The 19,955-nt window shown below is 42.0% G+C and overlaps 1 protein-coding gene across 1 annotated transcript in view; it reads left to right on the plus strand.

Annotated features, from left to right (window-relative positions):
- The window catches only part of LOC147418886 (cystathionine beta-lyase, chloroplastic-like), a 45,657-nt gene extending 26,737 nt beyond the window's left edge, over positions 1 to 18,920 (plus strand). Inside the window, exons 2-13 of the mRNA XM_086506355.1 lie at positions 6,595 to 6,701; positions 6,777 to 6,847; positions 6,934 to 7,025; positions 7,106 to 7,193; positions 8,557 to 8,668; positions 8,787 to 8,883; positions 9,057 to 9,138; positions 9,274 to 9,391; positions 17,097 to 17,204; positions 17,302 to 17,404; positions 18,196 to 18,302; positions 18,377 to 18,920. Coding sequence (XP_086362481.1) covers positions 6,595 to 6,701; positions 6,777 to 6,847; positions 6,934 to 7,025; positions 7,106 to 7,193; positions 8,557 to 8,668; positions 8,787 to 8,883; positions 9,057 to 9,138; positions 9,274 to 9,391; positions 17,097 to 17,204; positions 17,302 to 17,404; positions 18,196 to 18,302; positions 18,377 to 18,457 — 1,166 coding nt within the window. The 3' untranslated portion in view covers positions 18,458 to 18,920. The remainder of the gene's footprint in view (positions 1 to 6,594; positions 6,702 to 6,776; positions 6,848 to 6,933; positions 7,026 to 7,105; positions 7,194 to 8,556; positions 8,669 to 8,786; positions 8,884 to 9,056; positions 9,139 to 9,273; positions 9,392 to 17,096; positions 17,205 to 17,301; positions 17,405 to 18,195; positions 18,303 to 18,376) is intronic.
- Positions 18,921 to 19,955: the final 1,035 nt, after the last annotated feature.

Below are 19,955 nucleotides of genomic sequence, written 5' to 3' on the forward strand. Positions count from 1 at the left end.
GTAACCATCATGAGCATTTTACAGAGCATAGAGCCCTTTTTCCCAAAATACACTTTTTTCACTTATTTATTAATAAGTGACTTTTGTTAGAAAAGTGAATAGGGCAAATTGCTAAGGAAACATTAAAGAAACCTGGCAGTCACTCAGTAGAGGCAGAAGAAACAAAGAGAGCACATGCAACCTCTTGCAGCAGGCCATATAGCGTTTTTCTCAGTAAGAACCCTCAGCAAGACCTAGCATTTTTCAGCAAGTACCATCAGCCTTCAACGCCAGCGTTTTCAGCCTATTTACAACAACGTTTTCAGCCTGTCTACAACAACATTTTCAACAGTCAACCACAACGTTTCCAGCCAACCATAGACAACGTTTTCAGCAGGTCTACACCAGCATTTTCAGCTCAGATACACCAACGTTTTCAGCCTAGATTCATCGGCGTTTTCAGACCTAGTCATCAAAGGAACCCTTGAGCACAGTTCGGAGCACTCATCTTGAGCAATATCAACATTCACTTCCGCTGCACCTTACAACCGTATGTAAAAGTGTGAAACCCTTGTATGCGGCAATAGCAAAACATGGCTTTGAGTCTTTCCGTTGTTTTCCTACTGAGCACATAAGAGGGTAATTTTAGAAACTCTAAAGAGTTTTATAAATCAGGGTGGCCTCGAGAGTTGTTTTGGATGAGAACTTTGCATACCTTTTTCCCTAAAGGTTTCAACTTGGAAGGAAAGTCTTCTTTACGTAAAAATAAGACAATTTACGATAAGAAACCTATGCTTTGGCGAAGGCATCCCAAACCGGAGTTAAATCTCCCTTCAAGTCAGTCTAAAAGAACTTAGATTTCTAAAGGTTCTTGTTCAGATCCACCTTCTATCCCTGAAATCAATGGAGTTGTCTTGCACAACACATTTCTAGTAGAGTATAAGGTCTCCCTAGGGCTTTAATCTCTAGAATTCAGTGTGATGGCCCTTCTAACCATAGAATTTTTGCATATAGGGGTTTCAAACAGAGATTGATTTACCTATCTAGAGCCATGGAGTTGGGTTCTTTTTCTTATAAATTATTTCAGAGGTATAATATAAGGATTCTATTTAAGCTCTTGTATACCCTTGAGAACTACTCTTATGAAAATTTGGAGCTAAGAGAGTCTCATAGTACTCAACTTCGAGTACTGTTAAGCAAATTTCTGAAGTCAAGTGTCTAGTCTGAAAAATCCCTTGGTTGGAAAGAAAGCTTTGTTGATGACTATCTTTATCTCCCCCGACTTAGACAAGATTGGATTAACCTCTATTTTGAGATCTCACGAAGCTTTGGATGCTCTCCCTCCTTGTGTGAGAAAGGTATATGCGAAAACTTTAGGACAAAAAGATTTTAACTATAGTGACATCGGATGTAATTTTAAAAATTAAGTATTGATTGTCCTTGTAGTAAAACCGCCTTTTCTTCTTATGCAAATGGAGCTTTGGGTCATGTAGTTACTATCGATTGTTGTTGAACGAGGTTTCCAAATGGCTTAGATATTGTTTCAAAGCCATTTTATCTAGCATAAATGAATTGTGGAAAAATCTGCTAAAGGAAGCAGACGTACTCATTGATTCAAGTTGGATTTTAAATGATTCAGTAGGTGTGATTACCATGGGTCTATACCTTGCACTTTCCTTCAAGGTTGAACGTGGGCTTATCCTAGATTTATCTAGGTATATTCAGTAGGTGTGATTCTTGTTATAAAGTTTTTGAACTCTTCAAGAAGCCTTAAAGAGAAATCTTCTCCTTTGTCTCCAAACTTTTGATTTACAACGCTATATACGAAGTTAAATTTGGAGGACCTTAAATTCAAAGTCAAGTCTTTTATTTCAAAAGTTTTTGCGGATAAGCTTGAGAAGGATAAGTACAAGGCATTGCTAGTAGAAAAGTCAGCCGTGAACTTTGACTTCTTATGGTTTAAAAGTAAGAATGTAGATGTAGACAAAGAAAGAAAGAGATTCACCAGGATTGTAGATGACATTGACATCATATTTTGGTTATTTTTTTTTTTGAACAATTTATATATAAGCGTCGATGACTCTCTTTTCAAGCAAACAACTGGTATCCCTATGGGCACCATATTGTGCTGTTTTTCTTGCTAATTTCTATCTTTACGTATGAGTTTGATTTTATGGAGTGTCTTGTCCTTGCTAACACTTGCCCAATATTTTTGCACAAGTTATGCAATGTAAGACGCTTTGTAGCTGATCTTTTTGTGTTTGACGTTCCTTCTTTTCAAGATTTTATGTACTTGAATTTGAGTTCTGTAGATGGAGAAATTTATCCTAAGGAGTTTTGTGAACTTAACTATATCACAAATAGATTGTTGTGCCTTTTTAGACCTTAGGATTTTTCAGTCTCCCTCGGAATTAGAAGTAGATATCTATGATAAGCGCCTTGAACCAGAATATGCCAATGTAAATATCATCTGTATGCCTCACATTTCTTCAAACATTTCTCTTTAGCTAAGTACGGTGTCATTTGCTCTCAACTATTTAGATTTTCTCATTTTTTTTTCTAGTAAACCTCCTTTTGTTGTTCAATCGTGCCATCTTATTTCTTTACTCGTTGAGAAAGGATACACATTCAAAAGAATCATGAAAAACCTTTGTTTATTTTTGCATCGTAGTAAGTTTACTTTTAATGTTTCTTCCTTTGGAATGTTCAAGATAATTCGTCATAAACTCAATAAAAGTGGGGAGCTTAAATGCCCACTTATTGTTTGACTTAGTAACACACTATTTTGTTGTTTTGATCTCTAGCGCTTCTAGTATTTTTACTCTAGCTTGACAAATGCTAGCCTTTATCATGGTTGAGTATGCCCATCACCTCCGGAGGGTGATAGAAACTCAGCTCGTTGGTTTTGTAGAGTACGTTCAAAGCATGAATTACCTCTATATACAAACCTATACCTAATCTTGGGCACTGGACGACATGAGTAGGGATGTCATAGTTGTTGTCCAAGCTATGCATGATAAAGGTGATAATCTTATTCTTCTTGTTTGGACAAGCAGCGAAGTTGAGGTCACATATTGTCAAGTTTGGATCTTGAACTTCTTTGGTTATGTACAGCCTCTTCTTCGTAGGTTTGTAGTAGTATTCATTTTCCGATTTTGTATTTAGCTTACGTTAGGACTTACGAATGTGTTCCTTTAGAAGTTATTGTGTGAAGTTTGATTTCTAGGATTTAAGTTTTTAAGATGTCTTATCCTTTTTTGTTCAAAGTTGAGTACTTGTTTTAAGTTTTAGCCAAGTAAGCTAAGTCAACTTATTTTGCGCATGTCTTTTCTAAAAACATTTTTAAGTTAATAATGTTTTGGTTTATCTAGTTTTGTTTCGTAGCAAATAAAGTGATTTAGTTTTTTTTTTCTTTTCTTGTGTCCCTTGCTCTTTTAGTTTTATGAGTGCTTAATTCCCTCTTATAATTCGTGAGTTCAACTCTATTTTGAACTTATGAAGGTATATATATTGCACGATGCACATGATTCACTCATGAATGAGCATAGAAGCATAAACATCAACTTTAGAAAGGTAGAAAGATTGCATTCAAGGAATACACAATGTTTCACCATTGTTTGTCGTGTCAATAAATTTTGCATGCTCATTCCTTGGTTGGAGATAATCACAGCACGAGCATTAGCACGATTGTCCATCAAGCATTGGTATTCCCTCGGTGGTTTGCCAGAGTCGACTGTTTTAGGTAGAAAGTTGAAGTTTCGATCACATTTTTGGCAAGCACTCTTTGGAAAATACAACACTCCGTCACATTTTTGGAAAGCACTCTTTGGAAAGTATGACACTCCGTCACATTTTTCATTTGCATTTCACCCACAGTCTTTTAGGAGGCATAGTCCTTTTCTAGTCATTAAAAAGAAAAAAGATGTGTCTATGAATTTGTGGTTGTCTAATTCATGGTCAATGCACACCATTTTGTGTGTTTTTTGGTTGACGTTGTTTGGAAGAGATCCCTCAAAGGAGTTTCTTGAAGAAGTCGAACCCGAGATTGTAGACAAAGTTGAAAACATGGAGCCAGAGCAAATTATTCTGCATCGCTTTTGGAGCGGCTCAAAGAAGCAAGCATTGTAGTCCTTCTTGAAGTTCAAGTTTCGCAGCACCCACGCAGTAGTGGGACGGCAAAGATTTCTTCCCGGTTTACACAGAGTTGTTGGTGGACTACACGGAAGCCATGCTGCTCGATACCAATACCTCACCTTGAAAAGGAGGGGATACCACGTGCACATCTAACCTGATGTGCATGTGGACAAGCTAATTTTTATTTGTGGGGTTTAGGATAATCTAAGAAGTATTCTTGCACCCTTGTGAGTGTGTACGTAGGACGTGCATGTCTAGTGTCCAAGCCACTAAAGACCAATAGGGTTGGGCACCTTAACCCTAACCCTAGCCAACCTTCATGTCACGGTTGAGGGGCCTAAACCCTAACAAAAATAGGAGAAGTAGAAGGACTTACTAACTTACAAGTCTCGTCGAGTGGCCCAATTATTAAAGTAGGGTTAGGATTTTAATCCTAACCTCTGCCAACTTATGGAACCCCGATTGATGGGGCCTAAATTAAAGGAGTCACACACACACACACACGTGTACGCGCGCAGACACACCCACACACCCACACAAATAACTTGCGTAGAAAACTGAAGATGTGAGAGCTATACGGACGCCCGCGTTTTGCGCTGACTGCTGATGTGGCAGCTGTACGGATCTCCGCGAATTGCGTTGGTGGCTTTGGGCGCCAACTTTTGGGACCAAATGCTTTTGGATAGGATGCCTTTTATGTAATCTGCTTTTTGTAGGCAAAGCGCCCTTAAGTATGTGCTGAGGGCTCATTCTCTGGCATCCTACCATGTGGAGGTGCAGAGCGGTGTTGCTAGAGTTGTACCGTGCTGAAGCAATATTAAGATATATCGAAAGGGGCGCTAGAGCTTGGGGCCAATGCTCTCTTGGGGTGACGTATCAAGCCACTGAAGACCAAGAGGGTTGGGCACCTTAGCCCTAACCCTAGCCTACCTGCAGATCCCGGCCGAGGGCCTAAACCCTAATAGAATCAAAAGAAGAAGCAGGACTTCCTAACTCACCAAGTCTCGTGGAGTGGCCCAATCATTAAAGTAGGGTTACGATTAAAATCCTAACCCCCACGAACTTATGGGACCCCGATTGATGGGGCCTAAATTAAAGCAGTCACATACACACACATAACTTGCATAGAAAACTGATGACGTGGCAGTTGTATGGACTTCCACGTTTTGCGTTGACTATTGACGTGGCAGCTGTACGGATTTTTGCGAATTGCACTGGTGGCTTTGGAGGCCAACTTTTGGGACGAGATGCTTTTGGATAGGATGGTTTTCATGTACACTTCTTCAGCATGAAATCTGCAATGTCAGCAACATCCGCACACTGCCCAGCAGCGCCATCTGTACTGCGACATCAGCATGCTGCTGTACAGTCCCTGATTTGTGGTCCACATCCTGCAGAAAAATCCGGGCTGCTCAGCTCAAACATTGGCGCTATGCTTCGGCTCTTGGTTGGCTCTGCTTTCGGGTTTTCCTCCTCAGGCTGGTAATGTGCTAGGTCACCAGGTTTTGACAATTCACAGCATACAGCCTGCCCTTGGAAGGTTTTTTGAGAGATTGTGTTTTTGCAAGAAGTTTGTGAGAAACTTCCATTAGGGATGATTTAAGAATGTGGTATTTTCACTTGTCAGAGCGTCAGTCATGTTTATATGGAACACTCGTGACTTATCATTGTTTTGATCCTTCCTCGGATCTCATTTAAGGAGTTCTTTTACTTGGGCTGCAAACAGTGTGACATAAAAACCAGTTTTATAGGTTTAAAACTTTGAAAACTACGAAACGTTTTGGCGAAACGAGTGCGATGCAAAACTCACGGCAAGCAAAACCTTGGAAAAGCTTGCTCTCTCTCTCTCTCTCTCTCTCTCTCTCTCTCTCTCTCTCTACCACACACACACACACAGATACACATATAGACGTGTGGGTGCATGCATACATACATACATATGTAGCTATCGTATGTATGTATGTGTATGTGTGTGTACTTACATGTATGTATGTATGATGTACATTGTGCACGCACACACACACACACACACACACACACACACACACAGACACATGCACGCACACACTATATATACTACGAGACCTGTTTCATGTTTTTCTTGTCCTAAAATGAAACGTTTCAAAGCCTCGAAACCTTCAAACAGTTAAAACCATGGGATGTTTCTTTTCATTTAGGTTGCAAAGTTTTTGAGAAGCTTGATTTTGTTGCTAAAAAAATGTGCAGCTTGTTACACCACTGGTATCTACGATAATTTTTCTTCTGCGTTATGAAGCCCCACAGTTGCAAGGTTTAGCCAGTTTTGTCTGTACGATGTCTCGGTGAAAGCCCTGTTGTAAGATGTTTACTCCGTGAAAGCATAATTTGTGAAAAGTGAGAGAAATTGGTGTTAGAGTAACATATCTTACATTGCTTAAATGGGGGCGTGTGACAATTTTTGTTTATTCTTCTTGCTTATTATGTGTTTCCCTGTGCATTCAGGATCTGAAGATTTAGGGATATCAACCAGTATTTTGAACTTTCCAAATACATTCGACCCATATGGTGCCCTTAGCACCCCTCTTTATCAAACAGCAACCTTTAAACAGGTACACATGTGACAGACCTTTAATGCTTTAGCTTTTTTGCATCACAACAGTTGGCTTATGGATTGCCTCCTGTAGCCCTCTGCAACTGAGAATGGCCCTTATGACTACACAAGAAGTGGAAACCCTACGCGAACTGTACTTGAATCGTATGTGTCTATACTTATGAATACATGAATGTCCGGTCTGTGTGCGTGAACCTGCTCACAGTTTTCTGTATTTATTTTCAATGCAGGCTGCTTGCAAAGCTGGAGGGTGCTGACAAAGCTTTCTGTTTCAACAGTGGGATGGCTGCCCTTGCTACGGTCACCCACCTTGCAAGAGCAGGTTATTTTTGTTTCTGGTTCAAGTTTTAGTCAAGGAGTGGCCTTGTGTGGTCTTAACTTTGCAAATAAAAACAATTTCAGGAGATGAGATAGTTACTGGTGATGATATTTACGGGGGGTCTGATCGGCTGCTTTCACAAGTGGCTCCAAGAGCAGGATTGATTGTTAAGTAAGAAATTTTGCTCTCTCTGTGCATTAGTTAGACATGGGCTGAGGAAGCTTTTCAGTTATAGTCAGAGTATGCATTGTTATTCTGTTTTCTCATGCGAAAAAGTAAGTAACCCATCATGTATTGCTGATATTTTCTTTTAATGCATTAATATTTTGTTGATGTTTTTATCTTACTCACATGCCTTTGATAAGTGTATGAAACATAATGATCCCCTAGTCAGTATCATTTTTGAATAACAGTTTCATCGTGCACAACTATTTGTAATTTGTGCTCATATACATTACTCTAGAGTTGTGCCTGTATGCATTACTTGAGAGCCTTGGAGTTGCAGTTAGTTTTTCTTTCTTTTTTATGTGCCATGTGTGGCTTCTAAAGTAGAATGTACCAATTGATGTATTTGATCTGTCCTTTAGGCTGACCATTGGCCTTGCACATGCATCCTAGCCCATTTTGGTCCACCATCATTGTCTTGGACCTTTTACCAGTCACTTTTTTTGGTCCAGTTGCCCTATTTTTAGATGAGGTGATACGTGTATTAGCTTTTAAACCCATTTTCACTATTTCGATGATTATTATGAGCTAATTGTGGCCCTTTCTCCTAGGTATTCTCATAGTTTGATGCAATATCTTTACTAGCAAAGCTCCGGTGGCAAGGATAGCAAGAATAAAAAGGGTCGTAGACGTGTAAAAATATCACAAGAGAAATGATACATTTTTGTGATTTTAGAATCACACACACCTACCTTTGGCTTTTGTATTGTGCCACTGTCACTCAAGCACTGAAGGTTGGGAGGTAAAAGATTTACTGAAAAACTTGCAGTGCAAGGATACAGCCTACAAGAGGGTTGACTTATGTCAAAGAATGGTGTCTTGACCACAGGGCACACGTTAATTGAGCAAGAATCCTGAGTATTGTCTAAGCTGCAGAGACAAAAGCATTAAAATGAAAGTTATTTTCTATGATGCTACTGTTAAGAGGACATTCAAGTGGCCCTGGACATTCTTATGTTGCGTCTACTTGCTATCTCCAAGATAAGTTGATGAAAAGTTTTCAAATTGTAAACAGTCTCATGAATCTTTTGCTGTACAAATTTTTTTTACCAATCATGATAATGATTCTCCTAGGACCTACAAGCCTTCTAGGTTGTTAAAATAATCTATATGAGGGTCACATTGTAAGTACTACAAAACTGTCTAGGGTTTGCGCATTACATTCTTGTCAAAATCATATTCATGGTTTGGATATACTATATAGTGCAAATGTTTTTACCAAAATGTTAAAAATCTAGTCTCATGTCTTGTTAAGCTACTAAATTGTATTCGTTATCTTAATGGATCATGACCATGCGCTCTCTCCTAGGCGCGTTGATACGACAAACTTGCAGGACATAGGCTCAGCTATTGGCCCAAAAACGAAGATTGTGTGGTTGGAAAGTCCGACGAATCCCCGGCTAATGGTGTCAAATATACGAGTGAGAAACAACTTCTTCCTTATACTTTTGTCAGTTAAAATGATTTGTATCATAAGAATAAACATGTTTTGAGTTGTGTTATGTACACTTGCTAATTTCTCTTGTGTCTGCTGAACAGGAAATCACAAGAATTGCTCATCAACACAATGCTTTGGTGATGGTAGATAATAGCATCATGTCTCCAGTCCTTTCCAAGCCACTTGATCTTGGGGCAGGTGACACCCTCTCTTTTGTTATGCCGCCCAACTACTGTAATTGTATGATTATATGGCTATTAAAGGGTTTTAATAGCGGACATTATCCAAATTGGAAGATTAAGTAGATTTGTCTAGCAATGCTTAAACTTCAATGAGCCTTATCTAAGTTCTTTCTCAGACCTTCATTGCAGATATTGTAATGCATTCGGCCACAAAATTCATTTCGGGGCACAGTGACTTGATGGCGGGAGTGCTTGCTGTCAAAGGAGAAAGGTCTATCCATTGCTTGTGTCTTTGTGACTGATAATGATACCGATGTTATATGTAAAGGGTAATGTTTGCATGGCACAATACAGGGAAATGTTGATAACTCAGAGATATTGAGCATGAATTTGTCATAGTTTGCAGGTTAGCCAAAGAAATCTACTTCCTTCAGAATGCAGAAGGCACCGGATTAGCTCCCTTTGATTGTTGGCTATGCTTGCGTGGAATCAAAACAATGGCCCTTCGAGTTGAAAAACAGCAAGTATAATATCAGTTCTTTCAGTCTTGCTGATTTGGGCTCTAAGTCTCATCATAACCCCCCACCCCCCCCCCCCCCCCCCCCCCCCCCCCGCACGCCCCCATTCCCGCGGAACAGCCTTCTCTCTCTGAGAGGGGAAACACACAAATGCACAAGTCACGTGTGGACACCCACCCCCCTACACACAACTTCAAGAACAAGAATCAAGAACTTGCCCAGAGTATATAAAAGTCATAAAACAAGGCAAATGGGCTGTCTATACAAACGAGGCAAAGCAGTGATTAAAGAATTTTCAGGTCAGCCAAAGAAGACACCAAGGAGGATACATAAACAGTAGATAGGTGCACCACCTTGTAGTATGAACGAGCATGGAGAGCATTGGAATTTTATTTGCCCCCCTTTTTTCAATGTAGTGACAATGATGTATCTGATTTGTCCTATAGTCTGACTTTGGCCTCAACGGATGTTAAAACTTCATTGTCAAGTGTAACAACCTCTTGGACTTGACCTTTTACCTACTTATGGGGGTCCCGCCCGATGGGGCCGATGGGGCCGATGGGGACACAAAGGAAACATAAACGTGCAGCTGTTGACGCGGCGGGGAATTCTGCGATTCACGTTGAAATGGCAGCTGTACGGCAGGACCCGAAAAACCTGCTGGCTGGCTGACGTGGCAGATTGTACGGAAACCCGCGTTTTGCGTTGGCTATAAAGAGCGCTAGCTTTTTGGACGTGAATGCTTTTAAGAACTGAAGCTTTTCATGTACTGCTTTTGAGAGGCGATGGGCCTTTAAATATGTACCTAGGGCCTCTCTTCCACTCAGAGTTTGCCGACGAGCATTGAGCAGAGATGGCCCGCGGAATTTGTACTTTGCTCAAGTGTTAATATAAACATAAATACCTGTTACGTGCGCACTGCACTTGCGCTACATGGACGAGCTTTTGCTACAGTCTAGTGTGAGTCGTAGTCTAGCTTAGGACCTAGCCTGGCACTTTGTGAGCCTCTAGCAAGACGTGCATGCCCAGGCCGGTCATAGTTGCATACCCTCTCCCACAGTTAAGTCACTTAAGCATACATGCATATGAACAGTCACTTAAGCCATTCATTAATAAGTGACTTTGACATGACATTTATTGAAAGTAGGTAGGGAAAATGTCTAAAAGACCCCCCTCAGCCATTAGCAACACCAACGATTTTCAGTTTCAGCCATCGCCACTCTCGGGCGATAGCAGATCAGCCCACAGGCGCCTCCTCCTCGTCGTTGTCGTCATCGTACCAAGTACCAAGAACCCGCAGTAGCAAATACCAAGTACCCGCAGTACCCAGTCAATATCGTAGTAGTACCAAGCATCTGCATCAAGTACCCATTAGCATTCACCATCTCAGCATTTAGCATCATTTTATCATCATTTGTGCAATTAATAAAGCAGGTGCTTGCTCTGGCAACAAAGCAAGGGGGCCCTTGAGGGTGGTTGGGATGCGGTGTCGTCTCTCTCTCTCTCTCTCTCTCTCTCTCTCTCTCTGCTTTTCTCTCTTTCTTTCAGTTCAGTTCAGTTCTTTCAAGTGAAGTAAAGTAACCTTGTGTTTGTGCAGAGTACTAGATCCGAGCTAAATCCTTAAACACTTCCGCTGCACCTGACATTGGTATCAAAGCTCTGTGCTTGCTTTGGCTTTGCGAGCTCAAGGGAGGAACCACCAAGAACCCAAGCAGAACCAAGAACCCAAAAAACCTCTCCCAGTTTTTTTTCTTGAAGGAATCTTCGTGGCCCGATCCCAGGCTTATTAGCCACTCCCCCTTAGTCCATCGCACATCGGGTGCGCACCTGTCTTCATCGCTACGTCTGTGAACTAAGAAGATGGACGTCGCATACACGAAAATCCAGATCTTGAATACCAAGATTTGCTTGCCTTGTATGCGGATATCGAAGGAGTTGGAGAAAGGATCCCTAAACCTCTTCTGCATTGGCATTTGAATGTACTGTGCATCCACTTCGTCGACAAGCAACCCTTGGAACTACCTCCGAGCACCCTTACCTTCACCCGCGATGTTTTCACCCTAAACTATTTGATTGGTCGTACTTCCTCCAAGGCAAAGTCAACATCAAGGTTGGTATTCTGCGACAATGGTAAGGCTACCTAGCAACTCGTATGGTTGGTGGCTAGATCACAACAGAACCTACATTCGTAGTATCCACAAGTTTGGAGGAGTTTTCGTCGGCTTATGCATCCACAAGCATCAGATCAGAAGTATAGATAGAAGTTTGGCAGTTGTGTCTCACCTTTAATAGGGGAGGATGTCACGTGCGCACTGCACTTGCGCTACGTGGACGAGATTCTGCTACAGTCTAGCGTCAGTTGTAGTCTAGCTTAGGACCTAGCTTGGCACTTTGTGAGCCTCTAGCAGGACGTGCATACCCAGGCCGGTCATAGTTGCATACCCTCTCGCACAATTAAGTCACTTAAGCATATAGGCATGTGAACAGTCACTTAAGTCATTTATTGATAAGTGACTTTGACATGACATTTATTGAAAGTAGGTAGGGCAAATGGATATAGACCTATAAATGAAGCCCCTTGGGCGCCAGTAGAAGGCAGAGGATCAGAGAAGCAGAGTCTCTCAAGGACCAGAAGTACCAACGTTTTTATAGCCTTGCATCAGCGTTTTTCAGCCAGCATTCAGCCTACCCTCGCCGTCGATTTCAACCTTTCGTTCCATTAGTGATTCAGCCCTCGGCCATTAGCAACACCAACGATTTTTAGTTTCAACCATCGCCACTGTAATAGTTTTAGCTACGGCTACAGTTAAATGAAAATGATTTTTGTGCATACAGGATGAATATATGAATTTATGAATTTATGGTACCAATTAATATGAACGGGTAAATTTCCCGGTGCAATGTGCCATTTGGGAATTTATCACGGTCCGGATAGTATAATAAGTACAACAATAGCCGGACAAAGTGCAAAACCGGTCAGAACAAGCGCATGAATAAGATGGTGTCCCTTCAGGGCTCATAAAAGTCATAATTTAATATTTTCACCGTGGCCGCCCACGGTAGTGGCCTGCCGGACACAATGTAAATACGTCCCGACGAGAGTAGATAGGTTGAGTCGGGAGAGGCATGAAAATGACCGAGCGAATGATGGTCCAGTTTGGTCAGAACATAAGGTTTTTACGTGTGTTTTTAAGTTAAAAGGTTAAAAACCTTATAAACTCAGTGACCAGACAGTATGAACACAACCAAATATAATAAACATAAAAAAATTCCAGCCATAGCGTGAGAAAACTCCAGTAGCCAGTGTTTTGCTAATTGCGAACTCTCTCTCTCTCTCTCTCTCTCTCTCTCTCTCTCTCTCTCTCTCTCTCTCTCTCTCTCTCTCGCGCGCGCGCATGAGGCGCCAGATGGCCAAGAAACTCACACGAGGGGTATAAAATAGGTAGCGCTAGCATTTGGGGGCTTTGGTTGCAACAGTTTCCACCCGTGTAGAGTCCTCTCTCTCTCTCTCTCTCTCTCTCTCTCTCTCTCTCTCTCCAACGGATTGCTGCTCCGGGTCCATAAAGAGCTTGTAGGAGGCCACGAAGCGCATGAGAACAGTTAAGGACAGCCCACAGAGCTTGTGTGCGTCCCTGTGTGCACTAGTCGCACTCTGATAAGCATAGTACGGGCTGTCCGCACAAATTTCAGCATTCCGATCGCATCCAGAAGCAAAATTTAGCCCAGAAGAACTCGTGTGGATACTTCCTATGCGAGCAGGATAACAACAGAAGTATTTCCCGCTTAGGAAATCTCAAGTACGAAGCAGAATTAGCCATCCACGGCTATAGGTATGGAAATTTCAGCCGCTAAGCTTATGAATATATGTGCTCTTACGCATCAGAGTAGTGACTGGGACAGCAAGAGCGTATGCTGTGTTGAATTTATGCGCTTGTAATTATCAAAAATTATAAGAAATCTCCTTCTAAGGGGGGGGACCCATCACATTTTGTGGTCCCTAGTGCTGTGTCAATTTTCTTGCATTATTTTCTTTTTTTAATGAAAAATCGTAAATAAGATCTAAAAGTGTACGATCACGCTTCCATTTCTGTGATAGTGGTATCAGAGCAAGGTCCTCTCGTTTCCTTTCTTAAGGAGAGGCGGTCTTTGGTAGAAAAAAAAATATACCCGTCGTGGCAGGACAAGCAGAAGGGCTTGAACGGCTCAGGCAACATATGGCAGAATTGCAAGCTGCTCTTGCTCAGTCAGAAGTGCAGAAAGTGCTTAAGATCCTTGAAAAAGGGAAAGCAAAGATAGTGGATGTTCTTTTTTGTTGGCACATGGTGCCCTTCCATTACAGCATAGGAAACTTATTCTTGACCGTCATCTTGTTGAGGGTCCTGTAATCCACACATAACCGGGATGAGCCATCTTTCTTACGAACAAAAAGAATTGGAGCAGCAAAAGGACTTACACTAGGACGTATAAAACCCTATCCAACAACTCACCTAGTTGACGCTATAACTCCTCTTCATTAGCCTTGTTCAAACGATATGGAAACTTACTTACAGGTTGTGCTCTATCCACTAGGTCGATGACATGATCTTCAAGTCGTTCGGGAGGAATTATAGGAGGAAGATCATCCTGGAGAAACAAGTGCTTAAACTTGGTAAACAACTCATCATACTTGTCAGGAATACCCAAGTTCCTTGATGTGGGGTTGACATAGATGACCGCCGCTTGGGCTCCTCGGCGTAGCTCTCTTTTAGTCTGGACGTCAGAGATGAGAGGGAGAGAGAGAATACCGCTCTCGCCTCGAATGAGGACGCGTTGCGATACATTATCATTGATGAGAAGCGTAAACTTCTCCCAATCGACGATGGGCTTGAACTTGAGAAACCTTCTAATGCCCAAAATGATATCACATCCTGCAAGTTTAGAGACTACAAAACGCCGAGTAAATTGGGGTTGTTGAATGACCAATTTGACATCATTACATTCTTGAGAGACCAAAGTGTCCATGCCTTCAAAGAACCCTTGCACTGGGAGGGTGGGATAGGAGAAGTCTAAAGACATGCACATTTCAATAGAGATTCACTTATGACATCATGAGAATTTCCAGAATCAAACAACACAATGATAGATTCCTCTTTAGATTCTTTCTTAGGACAATCCTTATTTATGTGACCTACTACGTGACAATGAAACACCTACGTTCCTTTGTACACAATGCCTATTCTTCTCTACTTAATTGACCACGATTCCTTAAGAAATTTTCTCATGAGGTGTGAGTTGTGGTTTATGAGATCTCATTTATCCTTATCCTTAGATTTATCCCTCTTAGATTGAGATGTAGATGGAGAATTAGATTGAGACGAAGAGTTTGGAGAGTTTTTTTTATTGTTACCATTCACATTCAAATTTTTGTCCTTGTCATTAGAGGAGTCATGAGAGGAAGAGTCATCATTACCATAGGCCGTCTTGAGCTTACCCTTGTGCGCCATCTCTTGGAGTAGAGCCAAGCGTATCGCCTCTTGTAATGTCTTCGGATCACCGGCTTCTACATCAAACTTGATCGAGTGGTCCAATCCAAAGAGAAAGACCTTCAACCTTTCCTCATTCGATTCCTCAATTGTCCACCGAACTAAGACACACGGTTAGCATACGACATCACAAGTTTACCTTGTTGAGACAAAGCCCAAAAACCCTCCTTCAATCGCTTCAAGTACTATGGGGGCAAGAAGCAAATCTTTAGATCCTCCTCGAATTCCTCCCAACTAAGCTCGAGAGCGGGAACAAGGAGAGACTCAGAATGGGTCGCCTGTGGGCCTTCTCCTTCTTCTTCATCCACTCATCCTTCCAGGTCATGGCATCCCCCGTGAGATGCATGGAAGCCAAGAGAACTTTGTTATTATCAGTCTTTTTAACAACCGCAAAATAGGATGTAAATTGATGCAACCAAGAATAAAATGACAATCGCATCCATCTTACCGTCATACTTATTGAATGTAATCTTCTCGGGAATGGGTACGTTGGGTCGTCCGTGTAGCATTGGTTGCCTTCGCAATGGTCTTGGCAAGCTTTTTATGATCCGGCTCCAAAGAGGAGATATCGGATCAGATCTCCAAAGTTGTGATCAGCTCACGCATGGCTTTCCTTTTTTGTCTACGAGCCTCGGCGTCTGCCTTGCGCTCCTGACTACGAGCCTCGGCTTCGTCCCCCAATCGATGTTCCTCTTGCTCCGTTGCTTCCACACGCTCTTGTCGACGTGCCTCCTCCGCGTCCACATGCTCTTGTCGGCGTGCTTCATCTTGCCGCATCATCATCTCCATCATCATCCACATCATGAAATCCATGGGATTTGGTGGCAAGGATAGAGGAATAGGGAGAGAACTCATGGGAGGATCCGAAGGGGAAACTTACTCGCCTTCTGAATTGGTGGAGGTCTCCATACCACTATGAGTCTGGACCATGCAAGGATTTCTGCTCTTGGTTCAAGGAAGGTCGCAGACTAATTGTGTGTGTGTGTGTGTGTGTGTGTGAGAGAGAGAGAGAGAGAGAGAGAGAGAGAGAGAGAGAGAGAGAGAGAGAGAGAGAGAGAGAGAATTATCGTCCACGGAGGTCAGATATGACTTATGGGACCAAAAACAAAACATTACAACGATTGCTTTCAAGTGAAGCGTAGATACATATCAGTTAAGGATTGAGGGTCCATCAAGAGGGTAATGGAAACAAAAATGATAAAGCCAAAGGGGGGTCAGGTGAGGGGGGAGCCGGTTTGGGAGTTCGAAACTCTTGGATGACTGCTTTGCGACCTGGATAGACTGCCCATTTGCCTTGTTTGTGAGCGTCGTGCATCTTTTTGAGTTCACTTGCTTTCGTCTTGAGTTGATTCAGGGTCAATTCTTTAGCGATCCAAAGCTTTTTTCCCTTTAGGAGACGAGATTGACGTAGTAGCTTCCACCGCTCTTCTTTGTCCTTGAGAGGAAGGATACAATGCTTAGGTGGCACATTCCTATGTGAGTCATTGATCCAAGAGATGGCTTCTGGCTTGATATTTACGGGTTGGAGTATGTCGTTGAGCTGGCGATTGCTTCAAGAGAGTCACGGATTCATGTAGCCGGTTTTCTTGTAAGGTTGCGTGAATTTTGTTGTCGATGTTTTTATGTGTTGCCTCGTTGACTGCTTTTTGAACTGCTTTGATAGTTTCGGTAAGAGAGGTTTCAACCTCGTGTGCTTTTGCAAGTAGAGCTTGGCTCTCTACTTCCTTCGTTTTCTCAAGCTTGCACAATCGTCGCTTGAGTTGAGCATTCTCCTCGATAAGATCTTGAATCTGGGCCTCTAGGACGAGTGATAGGGTCTGTCTTTGGTGCCGCTGCCACTGCAAGAAAGGTTTTGCGGGTGCGGGAGATTGGCATAGAAGACGTTTCTGTGAGGGTGAGAAATTCCTCTTAATTTGGGGCTTAGGGTTAAGATTCTTATTGAATAGCATTATGAAGTGCGCCGAGGCTTTTGTGACTACCTCTTTGCCGAGCCACCATGTGCCGGCATGAGCCAGAGCCACCAGTGCACACACACACACACACACACACAGAGAGAGAGAGAGAGAGAGAGAGAGAGAGAGAGAGAGAGAGAGAGAGAGAGAGAGATTGGTCCTTCAAAAAAGGATCTCTTAAATAACACTCTGTGGTCCAAGTTCTTGAATGGTTTGCCTGAGTATGATTGGCTTCAGTGTAATGCACAAAAAATTGCAGAGTTTTTGGTTTCTCATCAGCAAGTGAAGAGAGTAAATTATGCTGGACTACCGAACCATCCTGGCAGAGATCTACATTTTTCACAGGTAGGTGGGCCTCTCTTGCACACATGAGCATACCTATAGAGGAGGTTATTAGTATTGACTTTGAATGCTGAATTTATCTGTGCTTGCTTTTCTGCAGGCCAAGGGGGCAGGTTCTGTATTAAGCTTTACAACGGGCTCTGTAGAAGTCTCCAAGCACATAGTAGAAAGCACTAATCTGTTTAGCATCACTGTCAGCTTTGGTAAGTGATCAACCTTTTGCGTTCATATTTTGGGCGAGGGGGAAAATTTATTCCATTTATTTAACCTTTCAGAGGTTGCATTTTGCAGTTTGGGATTTGTGCAAAAATTGTGTCATTCACCATGTTCTCATTACCCCACATTTAGCCATTTTGGAATTTGTGCAACAATCGTGCACTTTGACTATACTCTCATACTCCTGAAGTTTACTAGGGAGTTTGATTATCTCTGCCTTTATCCTTTGGCATGTCAAGCAGGCGGACATAGCGTAGAACATCTGCCTTCTGCCCAATCCAATAGAAGCTTTTGCGCACAGCATTAGGGTCTTTGCATACCCTAGATGTACCTTAAGCCTTGTATGTGTCCCATATTTTTGCTAAGCTAAGAACAAGATGCAAGGACTGTTAATGCTGCACAAGGGCTATGGGCTAATACACAGTGGGATTCCTTGCTTTGGTTTCTTTGAGAAAAGGTATAGCTTGCTTGCTAGTGTGTGTAGTATTTTGCTATTGACATACCTTTCCTTTCTCACACGAAAGTAGACTTCACAATAGATGATAAGCACTACACATTCTATTTACACACAATCAAATACTCAGAGTTGACCTTTCTTTTTTTGCACAAACGTTTGGCCTTCTACTTCACATGCTTTTATGTGCTAGAAGCTTTCCTAACCTAATATTTTTAACTTTCTCAAGGGGTTTGGATCTTTCAATGTGAGGTCTGAAGACCTTTTGAAAGGATTTTCTTTTTTCATATAACGTACCCACTAGCTCTTCTGGAGTGTGTGCAGGTAGTGTGAAATCTTTGATTAGTCTTCCATGCTTCATGTCTCATGCAAGTATACCAGCAGATGTGAGAGAAGCCCGTGGTTTGACAGAAGATTTGATTCGTTTATCGGTAAGTACTTCTTCCATTGCCAATTCTTAGTTGTACTGACATAATTTTACATTTATTGGCCCTGAATTTGTCAGGTTGGCATTGAGGATGTTGATGACCTCATTTCAGATTTAGAGCGTGCTCTTTCCACAGCACCGAACGCCTCAAAATTATGAAAGCAAGGACCAGCAGTTTTGTAGCCAGCTGTTTGATGTTAGATCCTCGGCATAGCAATTTTGACACACACAGTTTAGAACCTACCTTTGAAGGGGCATAATTTGCCTTTAAAATTCTTGAAATTGGAAAGGAAACTCAGCACACACGTGCATATGGTACTTTATACACCAAGTTCAGCACAATATTGTATGCAGCTATGGATTCGCTTATCACTATGGTCAGCAGGGGATCCTTGTGAGAAGTTCTAGAACTTGGAACCTGAGCTCTGTAGGAGATTGTTGCCGTTCATCCTTTCAACTTTCATGCTTGTATGTCAGGTAGCCGTCTACCAAAAATACAGCCCAAGGGAATTGGCTTGGCTTTATAAGGTTTAATTCGCACAAAATCGGAGGTCTGCTGGACTGTACTAAGGGAGGCAAAAGATCGCCTACTGCTCATGATCACACTGGATTCTTACTTGCGCGCTGCTCGCTTGGGCTCACCTGCACTTGCACTCCTGCCTTGTTCACCACGCATCCACCTTCATCTTGTCCTCCTCTATAATTTCATTTACACTACCTACACTGCACACCACTCTTGCAGGGATCTCGAACTTGGAAGTGTGTCCCTAGATGTTCCTTTTTCCATGGCTGGTGACTGCACCTGATGCAAAAGTTGCTTGTGCAGAGGAAAAATTGCACAAAACCAACTTGAGAGGTTGCTCACTAGCTTATCTGTATAGCGAAGGGTGTCTTGTGAAACAAAGTGTGCTTGCTTAAAAGCATATAAGCATGAGCCGGTGACAATAAAGCCCATCATTAAAGAGCCAAAGATATCTGATATGAATTTGGAAGATCTGACCAAGGCTATTCAAGAAATCCTCAAAGATAATTATACTCCACAAAACAATCATATGTATCCGAGAAGAGCGCAACAATGGTGCTTAATTTGTTTGGTTCCACACATCACCAATGAATGCCTGACCTTCAAAGCAAAGTTTGATGGGAATTAAAATGCATGTGGTAGGTATGGCCATCAAGCAAAGGATTGCTTAGTTCTCAAAGGCATAACGGAAAATAGGCCACCTTAGCTTCCACCTTAGCTTGGACAAAGTTACTTCGGCTTGTCCCACTTGTTGAGCAACCATCATAGCACACCGTCCCTAGAACCCCAAATATATTGTTGTCACTCAAGTCTTCTATATCCAAACCCAAAGATGACAAAGTTGCCTTCCTTCTTAGTGATTTCCCCAAAAGCTATAATCACATTGTGACCATTATAATGGCGAAGGAGAAGACACTAGCCCTTTTAAATGTCCTTAATCTCCTACAAGAAAAGATTTTAATGTTGTAGGAACAGAGAATTAAGATAGCCAATGTACCACACTTGGGTGATATAAAGGTAATTCCAATTTCCTCTTCTTTAAATAGAAATTATTTTTAGTATTGTTCTCTCCAAATGGAGAGAGTTCATTTAATTAGCAACAACCAACCCATATAGGCTTGCCATGCTCAACAT

The sequence above is a fragment of the Adiantum capillus-veneris genome, chromosome 29 (genome assembly GCF_014529385.1).
Source record: "Adiantum capillus-veneris isolate H3 chromosome 29, ASM1452938v2, whole genome shotgun sequence".
NCBI lineage: Eukaryota > Viridiplantae > Streptophyta > Polypodiopsida > Polypodiales > Pteridaceae > Adiantum > Adiantum capillus-veneris.